This window comes from Urocampus carinirostris, chromosome 12 (assembly GCF_059441175.1).
Source record: "Urocampus carinirostris isolate Australia breed hairy pipefish chromosome 12, RoL_Ucar_1.0, whole genome shotgun sequence".
In the NCBI taxonomy this organism is placed as follows: domain Eukaryota; kingdom Metazoa; phylum Chordata; class Actinopteri; order Syngnathiformes; family Syngnathidae; genus Urocampus; species Urocampus carinirostris.
In genome coordinates this window covers 35,654,082-35,669,174 of record NC_142360.1, presented here as the reverse complement: position 1 = coordinate 35,669,174, position 15,093 = coordinate 35,654,082, and the positions used below count along the sequence as shown (strand labels likewise).

At 42.3% G+C, this 15,093-nt stretch overlaps 1 protein-coding gene across 1 annotated transcript in view; it reads right to left on the bottom strand.

The window, feature by feature from the left end:
- Positions 1–2,656: 2,656 nt before the first annotated feature.
- Positions 2,657–15,093, bottom strand: part of vtg3 (vitellogenin 3, phosvitinless) — a 39,322-nt gene continuing 26,885 nt past the window's right edge. Inside the window, 14 exon segments of the mRNA XM_088350495.1 lie at positions 2,657–2,786; positions 2,857–2,995; positions 3,060–3,205; positions 5,298–5,504; positions 6,612–6,658; positions 6,746–6,874; positions 6,957–7,149; positions 9,697–9,838; positions 10,226–10,411; positions 11,366–11,453; positions 11,526–11,715; positions 13,588–13,707; positions 13,764–13,859; positions 13,924–14,048. Coding sequence (XP_088206621.1) covers positions 2,697–2,786; positions 2,857–2,995; positions 3,060–3,205; positions 5,298–5,504; positions 6,612–6,658; positions 6,746–6,874; positions 6,957–7,149; positions 9,697–9,838; positions 10,226–10,411; positions 11,366–11,453; positions 11,526–11,715; positions 13,588–13,707; positions 13,764–13,859; positions 13,924–14,048 — 1,898 coding nt within the window. The 3' untranslated portion in view covers positions 2,657–2,696.

Below are 15,093 nucleotides of genomic sequence, written 5' to 3'. Positions count from 1 at the left end.
ACTTATTCCTATCACCAACAAGAGCTCTCGCTTCCACTAGACCTCTTTCCTGCAGTGCACTCATAACACCATCCATCCACGTCAATCGCGGCCTTCCTCTTGGTCTCCTTCCATTTACTCTGTAGATCCTCAACCATCCTCTCCATGTATCCAAACCAACCAAGGACTACGCTTTCCACACGCTTGCTCAGTTCCACTACTACTCCAGTTCTGTCTCTCACAATTTCATTTCGCAATCCATCCAATATTGTCACTCCTAACATACTCCTCAAACACTTCATCTCAAAACATTTAATTTCCTTCTTCTTCAGGCTCCAAGTCTCTGCACCATACAACAAAGTCGGCACAATCACACTCTCATACATTCCCCTCTTAACATCCCTACTCATACTCTTGTTGCTGATCACTCTCCTTAGAGCACCCAAAACCTTGCTTCCTTGATTCACTCTGTGCAATACCTCGCACTCAATTCCAGCAACTTAAAGGATTTTATACATTTAACTATAAAGGATTTTATACGATTGACTCATAATGCAATGAAGATTTTCACTGAGTGGGCTTTAGTTCAATGTACAAGGTCAGGGCAGGCTGTTCAAATCGCATCATATTTTGTCTAGGGAATTTTGATAACAGGACTCGTGGATTTGCTGACGCAGGACGGGAGGCGGCGTTGTTCTGGGGAAGCCAGACATCAAGGCGCTCGTGTATGAGATTGTGAAGCCCCACGTTGGGCTTCCTTTATTGCTCTCTTATACCCCTTTGTGACTTTTTCCTTTTTTCTCTTTCTTTCCCCATTTTACCCTTGTCTATTTTTAGTCTCTTCTCCTCTTCATTTAATTTTTTCTTTTTTCCCTTTCCTCCTTCTTTTATTAAATATTTATTATTTTGTTTCTAATTTTCCTTTTTTGTCATTGTTTTTTTCCTTTTTTCTCCCCATTTTCCCCTTTTCACTATTTTCTTCACACTCATCCTACTTTTATTTACATGTTTTTTATCACTTTCCCTTTTTCTTTTCTTTTCTTTTCTTTTCTTTTCTTTTCTTTTCTTTTTTCCTTTCCCCCCCATTTCTTTCTTTTACTCTTGCCCCCTATTTTTCCTTCTTTTCCCATGTTTTCCCTTTTCCATAACCCGCCCCTCCCCACTTTTCCTTTTTATTTCCCCTCTTACCACTCCCACCCCACTTTTTATGTGATAACATAGTCTATGAAGTGCTTTCAACCTGAAAATGGGGCCCATAAAGGCTACTGGGAACTCATTTTTTTCCCAAATCTGAAAATTCTCTTTTATTCATTCTGAAAAGTGATTGTCAATGTTTGGTAACTCTGACATAATAACAAATATTAATCCCATATAGTAATTCTCAGAATGTTGGATGGCATGTCGGTTCTACAAATTTTATTCCGTAGCAAACGTGCAGGGTTGGGTAGGGTTACTTTAACTGGATTACTTTCAATGACTTTTGGATTACTCCAATACCAAATTTTCTAATAAAAGAGAAAATAAACTAAATATGAATAAAATGACTAAATTTTGTGCAGGCTTGGGGAGTAACAGAATACATGGAACAGCAAAAGTGATGTTGGCAAGCTGTTTGGATTTATTTTCATTTTGTTTCTGTCGCATTTTATGTTCGTTTTGCCGAAAATCAAAGAGATCAAAGCCAGGAGAGAAAGCTTACCACGTGTTGTGTGTCACCATTTTATTCATATTGAGTTTATTACGTTTTTTATTAGCATATTTGGGATTGGAGTAATCCAAAAGTAATTGAAAGTAATCTAGTTAAAGTTACCCTACCCAACCCTGCAAACGTGATGTGAGAAATGAAGGCATCCGTTAAGAGCCTCGGGGGTCTCGGTCAAGTCTTGGCTTTTCAGTAAGGCGCTTTCCTTTCTCGCCGCAATCGAAGCGGAAAAATATCCTGGCATGCACAAACCGGATCTATTCAAGTGTCTGGGTAAAAAATCTAGTTCAAGACACACTTTGCTCATTTCTAGATGATCTTATTTATCCAAAAAGATCAGAAAAATCACTCTTAAAGTACTAGTGTGTGATATTACACCACTAAAGATGGAGCTCAAGAGTTTGCATTGGACGAAGATGATCTACGGAAGCCCGAAGGATACCATTTGGAAAATTGTCCAAGCTCAATTACAGATTTTCAGCAGCAGGACATAAAAGCTCCGGAATTGTTGGGAATTAAATATCAAAATGTACCGTTTACCTAATTGTTCGAATTAGTTATCTGACTCCATTAACCAAACACAACCTACATTCACCCAACATTTAAAGCGCGCTCGTTTCTTGAGGGAAAAGATAAACAAGAAAGCCGACATTTTCAAACTGGGGCAGATTTAATTTCATTCACAATTTAACTAAGTGTACTCCATCGAAAACGGCCGAATTAGTGTCAATGGAGTCTCTGGGAAGCCCTTTTTCTAAAATCCTTTAGCTCTCTTCTATTGGCCATTTTCTCCCTGCATAATGGCATCCCGACTCCTCCCATGGACGTGCCAAGGAAGCCCACCCTGGGCTTCAACATCTCGTCGAAGAGCGTCGCGATGTATGGAATACTCAAAACAACATAGAGTGTTTCTACCATCCACAAGACCTTCTGTTTTTTTTCACTTTTGCTGATGAAACGACACACACAAATTTGTCTTATTACTGATTTTATTAAACAGTTGACATCTTCATCTTTACATTGTTGCATTTCTGGCATTGGTCTGGAGTTCCTGAAGATTGCTACGTGGCAGAGGAACTGGGATAGACTGGCGGTAGATTGTATACTGATCAAAGACAAAAGTTTGCGTCAATAGTTGAGATCAAAAACAGGTGGAAATTGCTCAAAATTTGTACCTCGGGAAACTGGACCTTCATGTCGATGCTGTCCGATGAGGCAGCGACGACCGAGGCGGAAAGTTCCTGCTTGGGGTTGCTCTCGTATCGCTGGTTAAAGCCCAAAAGGAAAGCCATGCCGGGGATGTAGGTCTTAATCCTGGATAAGAGCTCCGTAAACAAACCGTTCACATCTAGAAATTTCAGTGAGTCAGAAATCTCACCCTCTGAAAAACTCTGACATGGTTTCTGGGATTCGAGTCCATTGGACTTTGGCTCTGAGCGTCGGCTTGGAACCAGGCAGGCGGGCAGTGTTGGCCTTGATGGACATGTCGAACGTCTGACATTCAGCCCCCCATCGGAGGTGTGCCTGGAAAAATCATCAAGCGAGGGACATCGGACAAAGTCAGACCAAAAGGACTGTTTTTGCCTCACACCTTTAGGCCAGTTTTCTTGGCTGTACTTGTGCAAATACAATTTCATTTTTTGTTTTTTAGGTGGTAAAGCAGAAGTGGTAGGTATTCTGAGTTACCCCTACAGGAAGTTCCAAAAAAGAACTCTGGATCCTCAATCCTCTAAATCAGGGGTGGCCAACCTGGTCCTGTTTTTGGAGTTCTACTCCAATGCCATTGATACCAACCACCTATATTCCCTGCACTACTTGCTAACAAGCTAATGATTTGGATCACCTTTGTTGGAGTGGAGGACCCTCCAAAACATGCAATTCCCAAAAACCGGGTTGTCCACTCCTGATCCACAGGATCTAGGCTCCAGAGTTCTTTGTTGGATTTGCCTTGAGGGGTAATGAACGTACGAATGAAACTTTATTTTGAAAATAACAATAACAAACAACAAGTCAAAAAACAAAAACATTGTCAAAGTAACATGCAGTGTTCCTTCTAAGCTGCGCGCGTGCGCAATTGCGCACTGCTCGCAAATTCTCAGCGCACAAGAAAATCTAGCCAGCGCACAAAAATCAGGGCTCAAAATTACTAATTAAAAAGCGACTTAAGTCAAAGTTACAGTGCATGAAGGTAAAAATACATGTGTTCCCCCGACATTGGGTCCTAAATGCGGTATTTTGAAGTCGAGTCAAAGTAAAACAAAGTTGAGTAAAGTTAGTAGAGTTTGTCGAGAACCGGCTTCTTCGGCTCAGCTCACTAAAAGGAACCGGCTCTTTCGGGTCCTAAACGGCTCTTCAGGTTGTTTTTGCTTCTTTAATCCCAACATGACCAAATATGATGTAAAACTATGCACAAAATGACTTAAAAGAAGGGGGGAATAGAATAAAAAAATAAAAAAATACCAAAATGAAAAAGTAGTGGAGAGCTGAGAAAAAAAGAAACAAAAGGAAGAGAAAAAAAAGAAGGAAAAATTTAGAAAAAAGCCAGAAAAAAAGAAAAGAAAGAAACGTAGGGAAAAAGTAAATAGAGAACAAAAAGAAAAAAGTAACAGCTCGGAAAAAATAAACACAATGAGACTTTTTTTTAAAGAATTTTTAAAATAGTAGAAAAAAAAACACGGAAAAAAGAAGAAAAAGTTTGTGTTGCATTCAAATAATTTCCAATTATATCAAGCGAATCTTGTTGCCAACATTGTACTTCCTCTAAAAAATGTGATTAAGTACAGTTCTGTATCTTGCAACCGACTAAATAAGCCCCCCAAAATGTTAATATTATGTGACAAAATATATCAGAAAAAAAAGAAATGGATATCTTGTGAAAGAATTGTAAGAACAAACGACGTTTGTAGGCCGTACAACCTTTGCAATCGTACATGAGTCAATTCATTCAAAAGAGAAAAATAATTTTGCATTGCCTGAAACTCAGCAAAATGTCAAGTTTTGGACATGTTTGATAATTAATTATCTTGCCACACTTGGGATTGCTGTTGCTCACTGTTGTTTCAAGCATTGCTCATCGACTTTGTGTGAACGCTCAGACCCGTGGAAAATTAAAGGAAACATTGGTAACATGTCTGTAAGGAATAGGAAGTGCTTTCCAATCGTACCCCCTCCAAGTAAGCTTGGGTAAGTTATAAAAGCTCAAGTCCAGTGATGTTTTTCCATCATTACGATCTGAATATATGCAAACATCTCTAAGACCTTAAAAGAGTTAAGTCTGAAGTGTTTGACCCAAAAGTCCAGCAGACCAAATACTGGTATAGTAGCTAAAAACAGCCACAGTTTGGATTCTCTGCCACAGGTGATTCTGGTCAACGGACTAGTAAACGAGCTACCGGGTAGCACTAAAGGCCATTTGTGGACTCGTGAATTATCCTTACTTCCAAATTAAGTTTCAAGACTCACAACGTTGAAGAACGCAAGTCTCAATAGTGACTAGAGTTCCAATTTCTGGTCGTTATTATCGTAGGACCCCCACAAATGCTGTTTAGGGTCAGATAAGGTCCTTAAAACCCTGAACAGATTAATGATTAATGAATCACTTGTGTTTGAGGTCTACCTTTGCTTCGCTGCGTCCATCCAGACCGGCGTCCATGCACATTTTCCAGTTGGTATTGTCCCCCACCTGGGATACAATCAGTTGGGCGTTCCTGAGACTGCTCGTGGGCGTGTAGTACACTGCAGTTTCGTAACCTTCCGGCTTGCGGTTCCCATTCACTGCCAGGGCTTTGATGTTGAAAATCGCCTCAGAAGTTGAGTTGGTGACCTGTGGAAGAAAACAGACACATTGTTTATTCTTATCTGCCAAAGTTACAGATGTGGTAGGAAAGGCCCAGCAGTGGCTCAGTTTCCTTTCTAACTCTAACCTATAACCCACCCATCCATCCATCCATCCATCCTTCCATTATCTTCCACTTATCCGGGGTCGGGTCGCGGGGGCAGCAGCCTTAAAAGGGAATCCCAGACGTCCCTATCCCCAGCCACCTCCTCCAGCTCATCCGACGGGATCCCGAGGCGTTCCCAAGCCAGCCGAGAGACATAGTCTCTCCAGCGTGTCCTGGTTGCCCCCGGGGCCTCCTGCCGGTGGGGCATACCCGTAACACCTCCCAAGGGAGGCGTCCAGGAGGAATCCTTATCAGATACCCGAGCCACCTCAACTGGCTCCTCTCAATGCGGAGGAGCACTGGGTCTACACAGAGTCCCTCCCGGATGACTGAGCTTCTCACCTTATCTCTAAGGGAAAACCCAGACACCCTGCGGAGGAAACTCATTTCGGCCACTTGTATCCCGGATTGTGTTCTTTCGGTCATGACTGAAAGTTCATGACCATAGGTGTGGGTAGGAACGTAGATCGACCAGTAGATCGAGAGCTTTGTCTTTCTGCTCAGCTCCCTCTTTACCACGACAGATCGGTACAGGGTCTGCATGACGGCGGACGCTGGACCGACCCGTCTGTCGATCTCCCGTTCCATCCTACCCTCACTCATGAACAAGACCCCAAAATACTTGAATTCCTCCACTTGGGGCACGATCTCATCCCCAACCCGGAGGGAGCATGCAACCATTTTCCGTCTGAGTACCACGGTCTCGGACTTAGAGGTGTTGATCCTCATCCCGGCCGCTTCACACTCGAGAGAGCTGAAGATATTGGCCTGAGGAAGCCAACAGAACCACGTCATCTGCAAAAAGCAGTGACGCATACCTATAACCCTAATCCTTTTAAACCTTTCTACAGACCCTAATCCCTAAACCATAAACCCTAAATCTAAAAACACCTTTAACCTAAACACCAAACCCTTTTGTATGCATTTAAATTCAAGGACATAATAGTGATGATCTCAACTTTTAGTCTTTTGTACCGTGACCCAATTACCATTCCTGCAGGGTTCAGATCCAGGTCTGTTTCACTTGACACCGACTCTGAGGAATCCTGAATTCTTGATGCAGATTCCTGAAAACAACCAAGTAGCATGATCAATTCAGTTGTAAAGTTCAGCAGGATTAAACTCCCTGGGTAGTTTCAGACCTTGGAAGGCCTGGCCAGAGTCTCAAGGAGTTCTCTGGTGCTGGTAGGGAATTGACTGGCACCGGCGTTGACCTCAATGCGGATCTTATCAACCGTATTGCTGGTCTGGACTTGAAGAAGAACACGTTGTGAGATGCGCTGAAAGTTTTGGATTTTTCGAGTTAAATAATTCGTCCCAATTTTGGCACTTACTTGGGACCGCTTTCAGTTGCATGTCGCTGTATCCAAGTAAGTAGTATAGAGGGTACTCTTCGTGGTAATAAGCTCGTCTCAACTCGGACTCAATGCACAAAACTTCTCCGAAAATGTTGTTGGGGGTACAGATTTTGTCCCTCGGATTCCAGTTGTTAGGCTTCTGCATGAGTTTGAGGACAATACTGAATTACTTACCACTTTTACGAGTCGTGAGGAGTTGGCACGTCCGTATACAGATTTTCTGCCATTTTCACTGCATTTTCCTCATCAACGACAAATTTGTTGGCAAAAACGTCCACATTCAAACTTGTTTTAGTGTCCAAGATGCCTGTCTGGTATTGGTTGACGTCATATCAAATGTCGAGACGCTAATGGCTGGACTCCCTCCCACAATTCCTTTGTCGTTCTTCATTCGGTTCAGAATTTAATTAAATATATTTGTCCTGTATTTTTGGCTAAGGGCCCTAAAGCGTCATGCTAAAAGTAAAAGCCAAAATATGATGTCCTCGGAAACAAGGTTTGCAATTATCAAGATGTATACGGAGTTTGGAAGAGTATGTGATAGGCGTAAGTTATGTGTGAATGTTGGGAAGAGTAAGGTGATGAAGTGTTCACGTGATGGAGTGGGCATGGCGTTAGAAATAAGGTTGCATGGACAGGTGCTGGAAGAAGTTGAAAGCTTTAGGTACTTGGGTTGTGATGTGGCTGCAGTTGGTGGAATGGAGTGCGAGGTATTGCACAGAGTGAATCAAGGAAGCAAGGTTTTGGGTGCTCTGAGGAGATTGAGTATGAGTTGTTAAGAGGGGACTGTATGAGAGTGTGATTGTGCCGACTGTGTTGTATGGTGCAGAGACTTGGAGCCTGTATGCAGATTTAAGAAGGAAATTAAATGTTTTTAAAATGAAGTGTTTGAGGAGTATGTTAGGAGTGACAAGATTGGATAGATTGAGAAATGAAATTGTGAGAGGCAGAACTGGAGTAGTCGTGGAACTGAGCAAGCATGTGGATAAGAGATTACTCGGTTGGTTTGGACACATGGAGAGGATGGATGAGGAGCGAATGTTGAAGAGGATCTACAGAGCCGAAGTCAATGGAAGGAGACCAAGAGGAAGGCCGCGATTGACGTGGATGGATGGTGTTATGAGTGCACTGCAGGAAAGAGCTCTAAATATAATGGAAGCTAGAGCTCTTGTTGGTGATCGGAATGAGTGGAGAGGTGTTGTGGAAGGATAGTGGGATTGTGGACGCTTTCTTAAGGATGGGATGGGCACCCGTATGATGCGGCAGGGGTAAACCAGTGAAAACTGTCGGGCCCTGCTGTTGAACAGAAGAGTGTGATGTGTCACCCTGACCCGAGTGACATGGACGCTTTCTGGTGTCCCGTTTCATCTGGAGGGACGAAAGCATGACCAACTTAGGTGCCGAGGTGCCCAACTTGTTTGGGTGTTTGGGCATTTGGGTTGGCCATGGTCCAAAAATTTCTTTAATGTGTGTTTTTTGCCATTTGTTCCCTTTTATTTTCTTTGTAAGTATGTGTTTGTCTTGCTGTCAGTCACCCCTCTTGAGGGATATGACCAAGGTAGATAGATAGATAGATAGAAAGATAGATAGATAGATAGATAGATAATTGTTTTTCTTTTAAGTCTTTTATAACATGTTTATCCCAGAGTGCCACGTCTAATGTACTTGTGAAGAATGTTCGTTACGTTTTTATCAATGACAATGAAGACAATTCTAAAATACGAAGAAAGCACACAAATGGCTACCTTCACCAAAATGCATGACCGAATCGCCGATCGGGATTATGACCAGAAATAACAGCTCGATTAAAGCAAGAACATTTTGTCAGAGCACAACAGTCCTCGCGAGTGGAACTTTTAAAATCCGTTTCATTTTAAATTTGACAGGACTGTCTCCTTCGCTTCTGTATCCATCTGCTACTGCAGTGGACCAGCTCAAGTCACGTCGCACAAAAGGTGAATAGAATTTCATATTTATTTAATCCTTTACAAGAAGGTTATAAATAAGTAGTAATCAAAATTTACGTTTTGTTATTTAAATGGGGGTTTGGAAGGCTTTGTCCGATTACCAAAGGTTTCTATGCTCCGCTATATGGCAATTTCATTTTATGAACCCCTGTCAGAAGGGATTAGTGGCGTATCCCAAGGGCAATTGAACAGAAACTGAATGTCATGATTGCCGATTGAGCGCAGCTGCGACGGCTTAATCGGCGCCAACAGCCCGGACGGCTGATTGGCTGAAACTCTCTTTTTAAACCCCCGGCTTCCAAGAGGAAGCTGTCAGATCGTTATGCAAACTGTTGCCTCCAGCTCAGTAAGCCTTTTCGTCCGACTCTGTTCCTGCCCTGCTTTTTTTCTGCCTGATCTTTGTTGCCAACCTGTTTCCGGACCTGACTTCGCCCCGTTCTGCCTGTTACCTGACCTGTTTTGCCCCGTTACCAGTCTGCCTCCTGCTACCGACCTCGCTTACGAATTCGACACCGCCTTTGATCTCCAGTCCCGGCCAACGACTTGCTATCCCCGCCTGTTTCCGCAACGCTCGCTCCTTTTGTCCATCAGCCATCGGATCGTGGAAGCAAGCCCTGCTTTCCCTCTTTATCAATAAAAACTAAGAAAACGAATGCTATCGGGTCCTGTGTCCGTTTCTGGTCTGTGACACTGAAAACCTTGACACAGTTCGCCTGGAACAGTATCCCTCCGGACAGAGTTAATCGTACCTCTTCTTCGGTTTCCAGCTTCACAATGGTGGGACTATTACGGACCATTTCGTTGTTGGGCCCGATAGCTTTGGGCATCATGGGAGTCATTTTCGGAGAAGTCGGCGCTTCGATATTCCTGGAGACTGCATAGACGTCAGAGCTGTTGGTTGGGAAAATAAGTTTAGTTGATGGTACCGATACCCTGAATCGCTTCTCCAGTTCTGGTCCTTGAGTTCTACAGTTTTTCAATCCTTCTGCTGATTTGAAATTCCATTCATTCATTTTTTCAACTGTTAATACTTGGGTTGCAGGGGTGCTGGACCCCTTCTTTGGTGTTATCAAGCAGGGGGCATTGGACGAACCCACCCCTTCACTAGTGTCCAGCCAATCACAACATTCACTCACACAAAGGGCAATCTGGGACCATCAATTGACCTTTAGGAATTGGGGAGGAAACCAGAATACTCGGAGAGAACCCACTCGTGTGGGGATAACATGCAAACTCCTGAGAGGGAGACCATTAGCCCGAAATGAACCCAAATCTTACCTGATTGTGATGAATTCGTGGTCCTTTTTGCTCAAGGGAATGTCCAGTTCAAATTTCCTCTGTCTGATGTTAATGTTGGCAGAGACCTTCCATGGCATGGAAACCGGCATTTTGCTCTTAAACTCAACACCAGTGTGGAAAAACTCTGTGTTGATCCCGTACGACAGCCAAAAGTCTTTTGTGTAACTGAGGAATAAAAAATGTAAAAAAAGATATCAAACAGTCTTTAAAACCGAATGTCATTACTGTTTATGTCAGCCAATTACTCTTTAAAACTGTAAGGACAATTCTCATGAACCCAAAAATCTTTAATACCAAAAATAAGGACGTTTTAACATCAGTTAAATAGTCTATAAAACTGGATATAAGGACAATCGTTGTCAAAAATTATTCAAAACTGTTTAAATCTAAGCCTAAAACTGTCATGTCCAGCATGGTCGCCGTGGCGACCGGCCGGCCCCGCCCCCTGGGCGCCAGCTGTAGCAGATCGTCCTATTTGCGTGTGTGCTTCTCAAAGGCAGGTTTTGGGGATTGCCGGTTGGTGATTCATTGCGTTTTCTGTTCTGCATTAATCTGTTCTGTTTGACTTGAGGAAACCTGTGTTTGCCCGTTCTGAGTAAAAGCCTGTTTTGTGAGTATTCCTAATCTGAGTTCCTGTTTGCCTGTAAGCCTGTTTTTGTTTTGTTTTGTCCCTGAGTGTTGGACAACTTTTATTTTGCTAAGTAAAAGTAACTGGTCGTTATGCGATTGAGTTCATCCTTCCTGCCTCCTGCCTCCGATCTGGTCCGGTCACATGACAAAAACACACTACTATTCAATAGCATATGAATAACCTATGTTTTATGTTGGCAATATCTGTGTATTATTTGCCCTCATGTGGGTTTTAGATCAGGGGATGGTGTCATAATAGTCTGTAGTTTGCAATAATCTGTGGTCTGTGCAGCCCTTTGAGAGGTTTTTGAGTTTTCCCTTGCCCTTGTATAGGTTTTTGATCAGGGCATGGGGTTATAATAGTCTGTAGTTTGCAATAATCTGTGGTCCGTGCAGCCCTTTGAGACTCTTTGTGATTAAGGACTATACAAATAAACATGACTTGTCTTAAAAACATTTATTTTAATGATGATCGGACGTTCTACTTACCCAACAAAACCGTCAGTTTCCAGCGAAATGTCAGAATTCAGAAGCTGTCCGAGACTATCGGTTGGAGGTGGATTCAATGCAGTTTTTGCTGAAAATATCAATGGTTATATAGTCAGAATGGCGATTTTATCAAGTTCATATATTTTTTGAAGATTGTCACCGTTCACAGTGATGCCATTAATTGTCTGATAATATTTGCTGATCTCCAGCGGCAGTCCGAGGGTGGTCGCCTGGAAATAGCGAGTCTCGAAGATCAAGAAAGCCTTGGTCCAATGCCACGAAAGGCCTTTCTGTAAATTCTCCATTGCTGTCCACATGGGGCTGTCTTTGCCGGCAGCTGGATTCACAGCCTGCAAATACAAAAGCTCAGACTGGTGAAGGATTTTATACATTTGACTATAAAGGATTTGATATGATTGAATACAAGTTACATTTATTGAGTTTAATGCTGTAGTTATTTACGGACTGCGCCTTTATTCAATGAGCAGTGAAAGTTCAGGACAGGCATGAGTGGTGGGAGATGTTGTTTACAGAACGGAACATAAGATAATCAGCACATCCAGACGGAGGACGGCAGGCGTTGTTCTGAGAACAAGGCTCTGATGATGTAGAAACGCTCAGTGTTGTTTAGACTGTTCCAGACATCGCGACGCTCTTCAACGAGATGGTAAAGCCCAGGGGGGGGGCTTCCTTGGCGCGCCCACGGGAGGAGTCGGCGCGCCATTGTGCAAGGAGAAGATGGCCAATAAAAAGAAAGGACTTCAGAAGAGGGTTTCCCGGAGACTCCAACGACAGTGATTCGGCTGTTTTCGATGGAGTACACTTACCGTAAATTCCGGACCATAAGCCGCTACTTTTTTCCCAAACGTTCAACCCTGCGGCTTATTCAGTGACGTGGCCAATTTATGTAATTTTTCTAACAGCCGCTAGCTTTCCCTTACCAAGAGGGGAAGAACTTTGCTGACGTCAGTTATTGTGAGGAAGATGTGAACGGTTTACCGTGACTTCTGCGTGTACGGTATGTTTTTTTTAACAAACTCTTTAACTGTATTGCGAGCGTGTTCCTAGTAGCGTTTTGCTACCCTTCACAGGCACTGTTTGGGATGAAAGTTATAATATTATTATTAAAGCTTTGAAAACTCTTTCGGTGTACTGTCTTTCTTTGTAAATATGTGTAACCATGTATAATATGTATTTGAAACTGTATATTTTTGTAATTTGTAATTTATTTTAGAGACTTATTGTGATATGTTTTCTACGAGCGAATCAAAAAGAAGGGGCGGAGCAAACGCGGGCTGACGGGAAGTGGGGTGAAGCTGAGTTAAATCGGTTTGTTGTTGCAGCAGACAATAGTGGATACCGGTATTGTCATGTCCAGCATGGTCGCCGTGGCGACCGGTTGGCCCCGCCCCCTGGGCACCGGCTGTAGCAGATTCTCTTCTCAGAAACTCTTTCGGTGTACTGTCTTTCTTTGTAAATATGTGTAACCATGTATAATATGTATTTGCACTTGTATATTTTTGTAATGTATTTATTTTAGAGACTTATTCTGATATGTTTTCCATGGACGAATCAAAAAGAAGGGGCAAAAACCACGGGGGCTGATGGGAAGTGGAGACCAGTAAGGGTGAGTGTTTGTGGACACGGAAGACAATAGTGGATATACATTTTTCCCACCCTTACCTTTGGAAATATACACTTTTTTTCCTTGGATTACTTTGAACGGGACCCGGACTCTCCAGTTCTGCATTAAATATTAAGTACCAGTATCATTTTCCATTATTTGGCCGGCCATGGTTTTAGAACTGTGTACCTTATGTTCAGTTAAAATCGCGGGACTTAAAGTAGAATTTGGGTTAATTTTGTGATTGTGTAACATGTTTTAGTGTGGGCGCATGCGGCTTATATACAGGTGCGGCTTGTGTAAGTACAAACGCCGTTATCCTCTTAAAATATGGCTGGTGTGGTTTATAATCTGGTGCGCTCTATAGTCCGGAATTTACGGTAGTTAAATTGTTAATGAAATGAAATCTGCCCCCGTGTGAAAATATCGTCTTTCTTGTTCATATTTTCCCCTCAAGAAACGAGTGCGCAAAAATTGTTGGGTGAATGTAGGTCGTGTTTGGTTAATGGAGTCAGATAACTAATTCAAACAACTTGGTAAACGGTACATTTTGATATTTAATTCCCAACACTGGATTTCGTGAGATTTTTGGACTCACGTTGAGGATCCTGCGAAGAAGATCTCGGTTGACATCGGCGAAGAACCACTCTTGTCCAGAAGCCCGGGAGTAGAACTCAAGAAGCGGTTTGTCCCTGGTATGTGTTTCCAGGTTTTGAAGCTGTAAAACTAATTTGTTAGATACTCATCAACACATTTGAATATTAAAGAGACAACCTGGTGATAAATGGTCTGAAGGTCTCTCAAATCTCCTCTGAGTTCAGGCCTGATGGCCGCAAATATTTCCTTGATCCCTTCGATACGGACGCCCGTCTTGAATAGAGAAACACATCAGTATCAAAAACATTTGTCTTCGAATGATCTTGGGACACTATACCTCCAATAGCTGAAGAATTCTACCCAGGAAATACAGTTTTCCTTTCATCATGACTTCCGTTGGGACGGTTTCTGTTGAGTTTCTCAGCATGAAAAACTCTGCGGCTGTGCCGAGAAGTAGATCATCTGAAACGTGAGAACTGAGATCAGTCATAAAATCTATAAAACTGAATTTAAGGACAATTTTTGTCAAAAAGTCTATAAGACTGTCAGGGAACGGGCCAGGAGGCAGGGAATGTGAACTCATTTGCGTTACGATCTGTTACTTTTATTTTGAAAATAAAAGTTGTCCAGCACGCAGGGACCAAAGACAAAACAAAAACAGGCTTACAGGCAATCACTCAGAACAAACGGGCATGAAGAGGTTTTTCCTCGAGTCCTTAAGAATCCCACACGCAATTAAGTCAATCTGTGTCAGCCGGTGTCAAGGGGCGGGACCAGCTGGGTGTCATGGCGACCATGCAGGACATGACAAAGACTGAATATAAAAATACTTTACGTCTCTAAAAGTCTTTAAAACTGAATGTGAAGACAATTGACATCTGAGGTTTTTGAGTTTTTCCTTGCCCTCATGTTGGTTCCAGATCAGGGGATGGTGTCATAATAGTCTGAAAAATAGTCTGTGTAATAACCTGTGAAGCCCTTTGAGACTCTTTGTGATTAAGGGCAATACAAATAAAAATGACTTGACTTAAAAACTTAATTTAAGTTTGACAGATAGAAAGTGTATTCAATTGAATGTTTTACTCATGTAAAATTTCTCGGGTCAGTTTTTTAGACCGTTTTACAGGCATAAATTGTCCCCACAGTCTTTAAAACTGAATGTCAAGGACAATTTACCTCAGTCTTTAAGACAGATTGTTAGGACAATTTTTGTCTGTCAAATTGTCTATAAAACAATTTCCCTCAGTCAAACAGTTTTTATAACTGAGTCTAAGGACAATTTGGTACTGTCGAACAGTCTTTAAGATATAAATCATTTAAAACTGAATGTAAGGACAATTTACATCAAACAATTTAAAACTGACTTTTGGGACAATTTGGGTCGGTTAAACAGTCCATAAAACAGGATCTAAGGCATAGGTGTCAAACTCACAGCCCGCGGGCCACATCCCGCCCGGTGTACAATTATATGCGGCCCGGGAAATCATTTTATATACATCTTCTATAA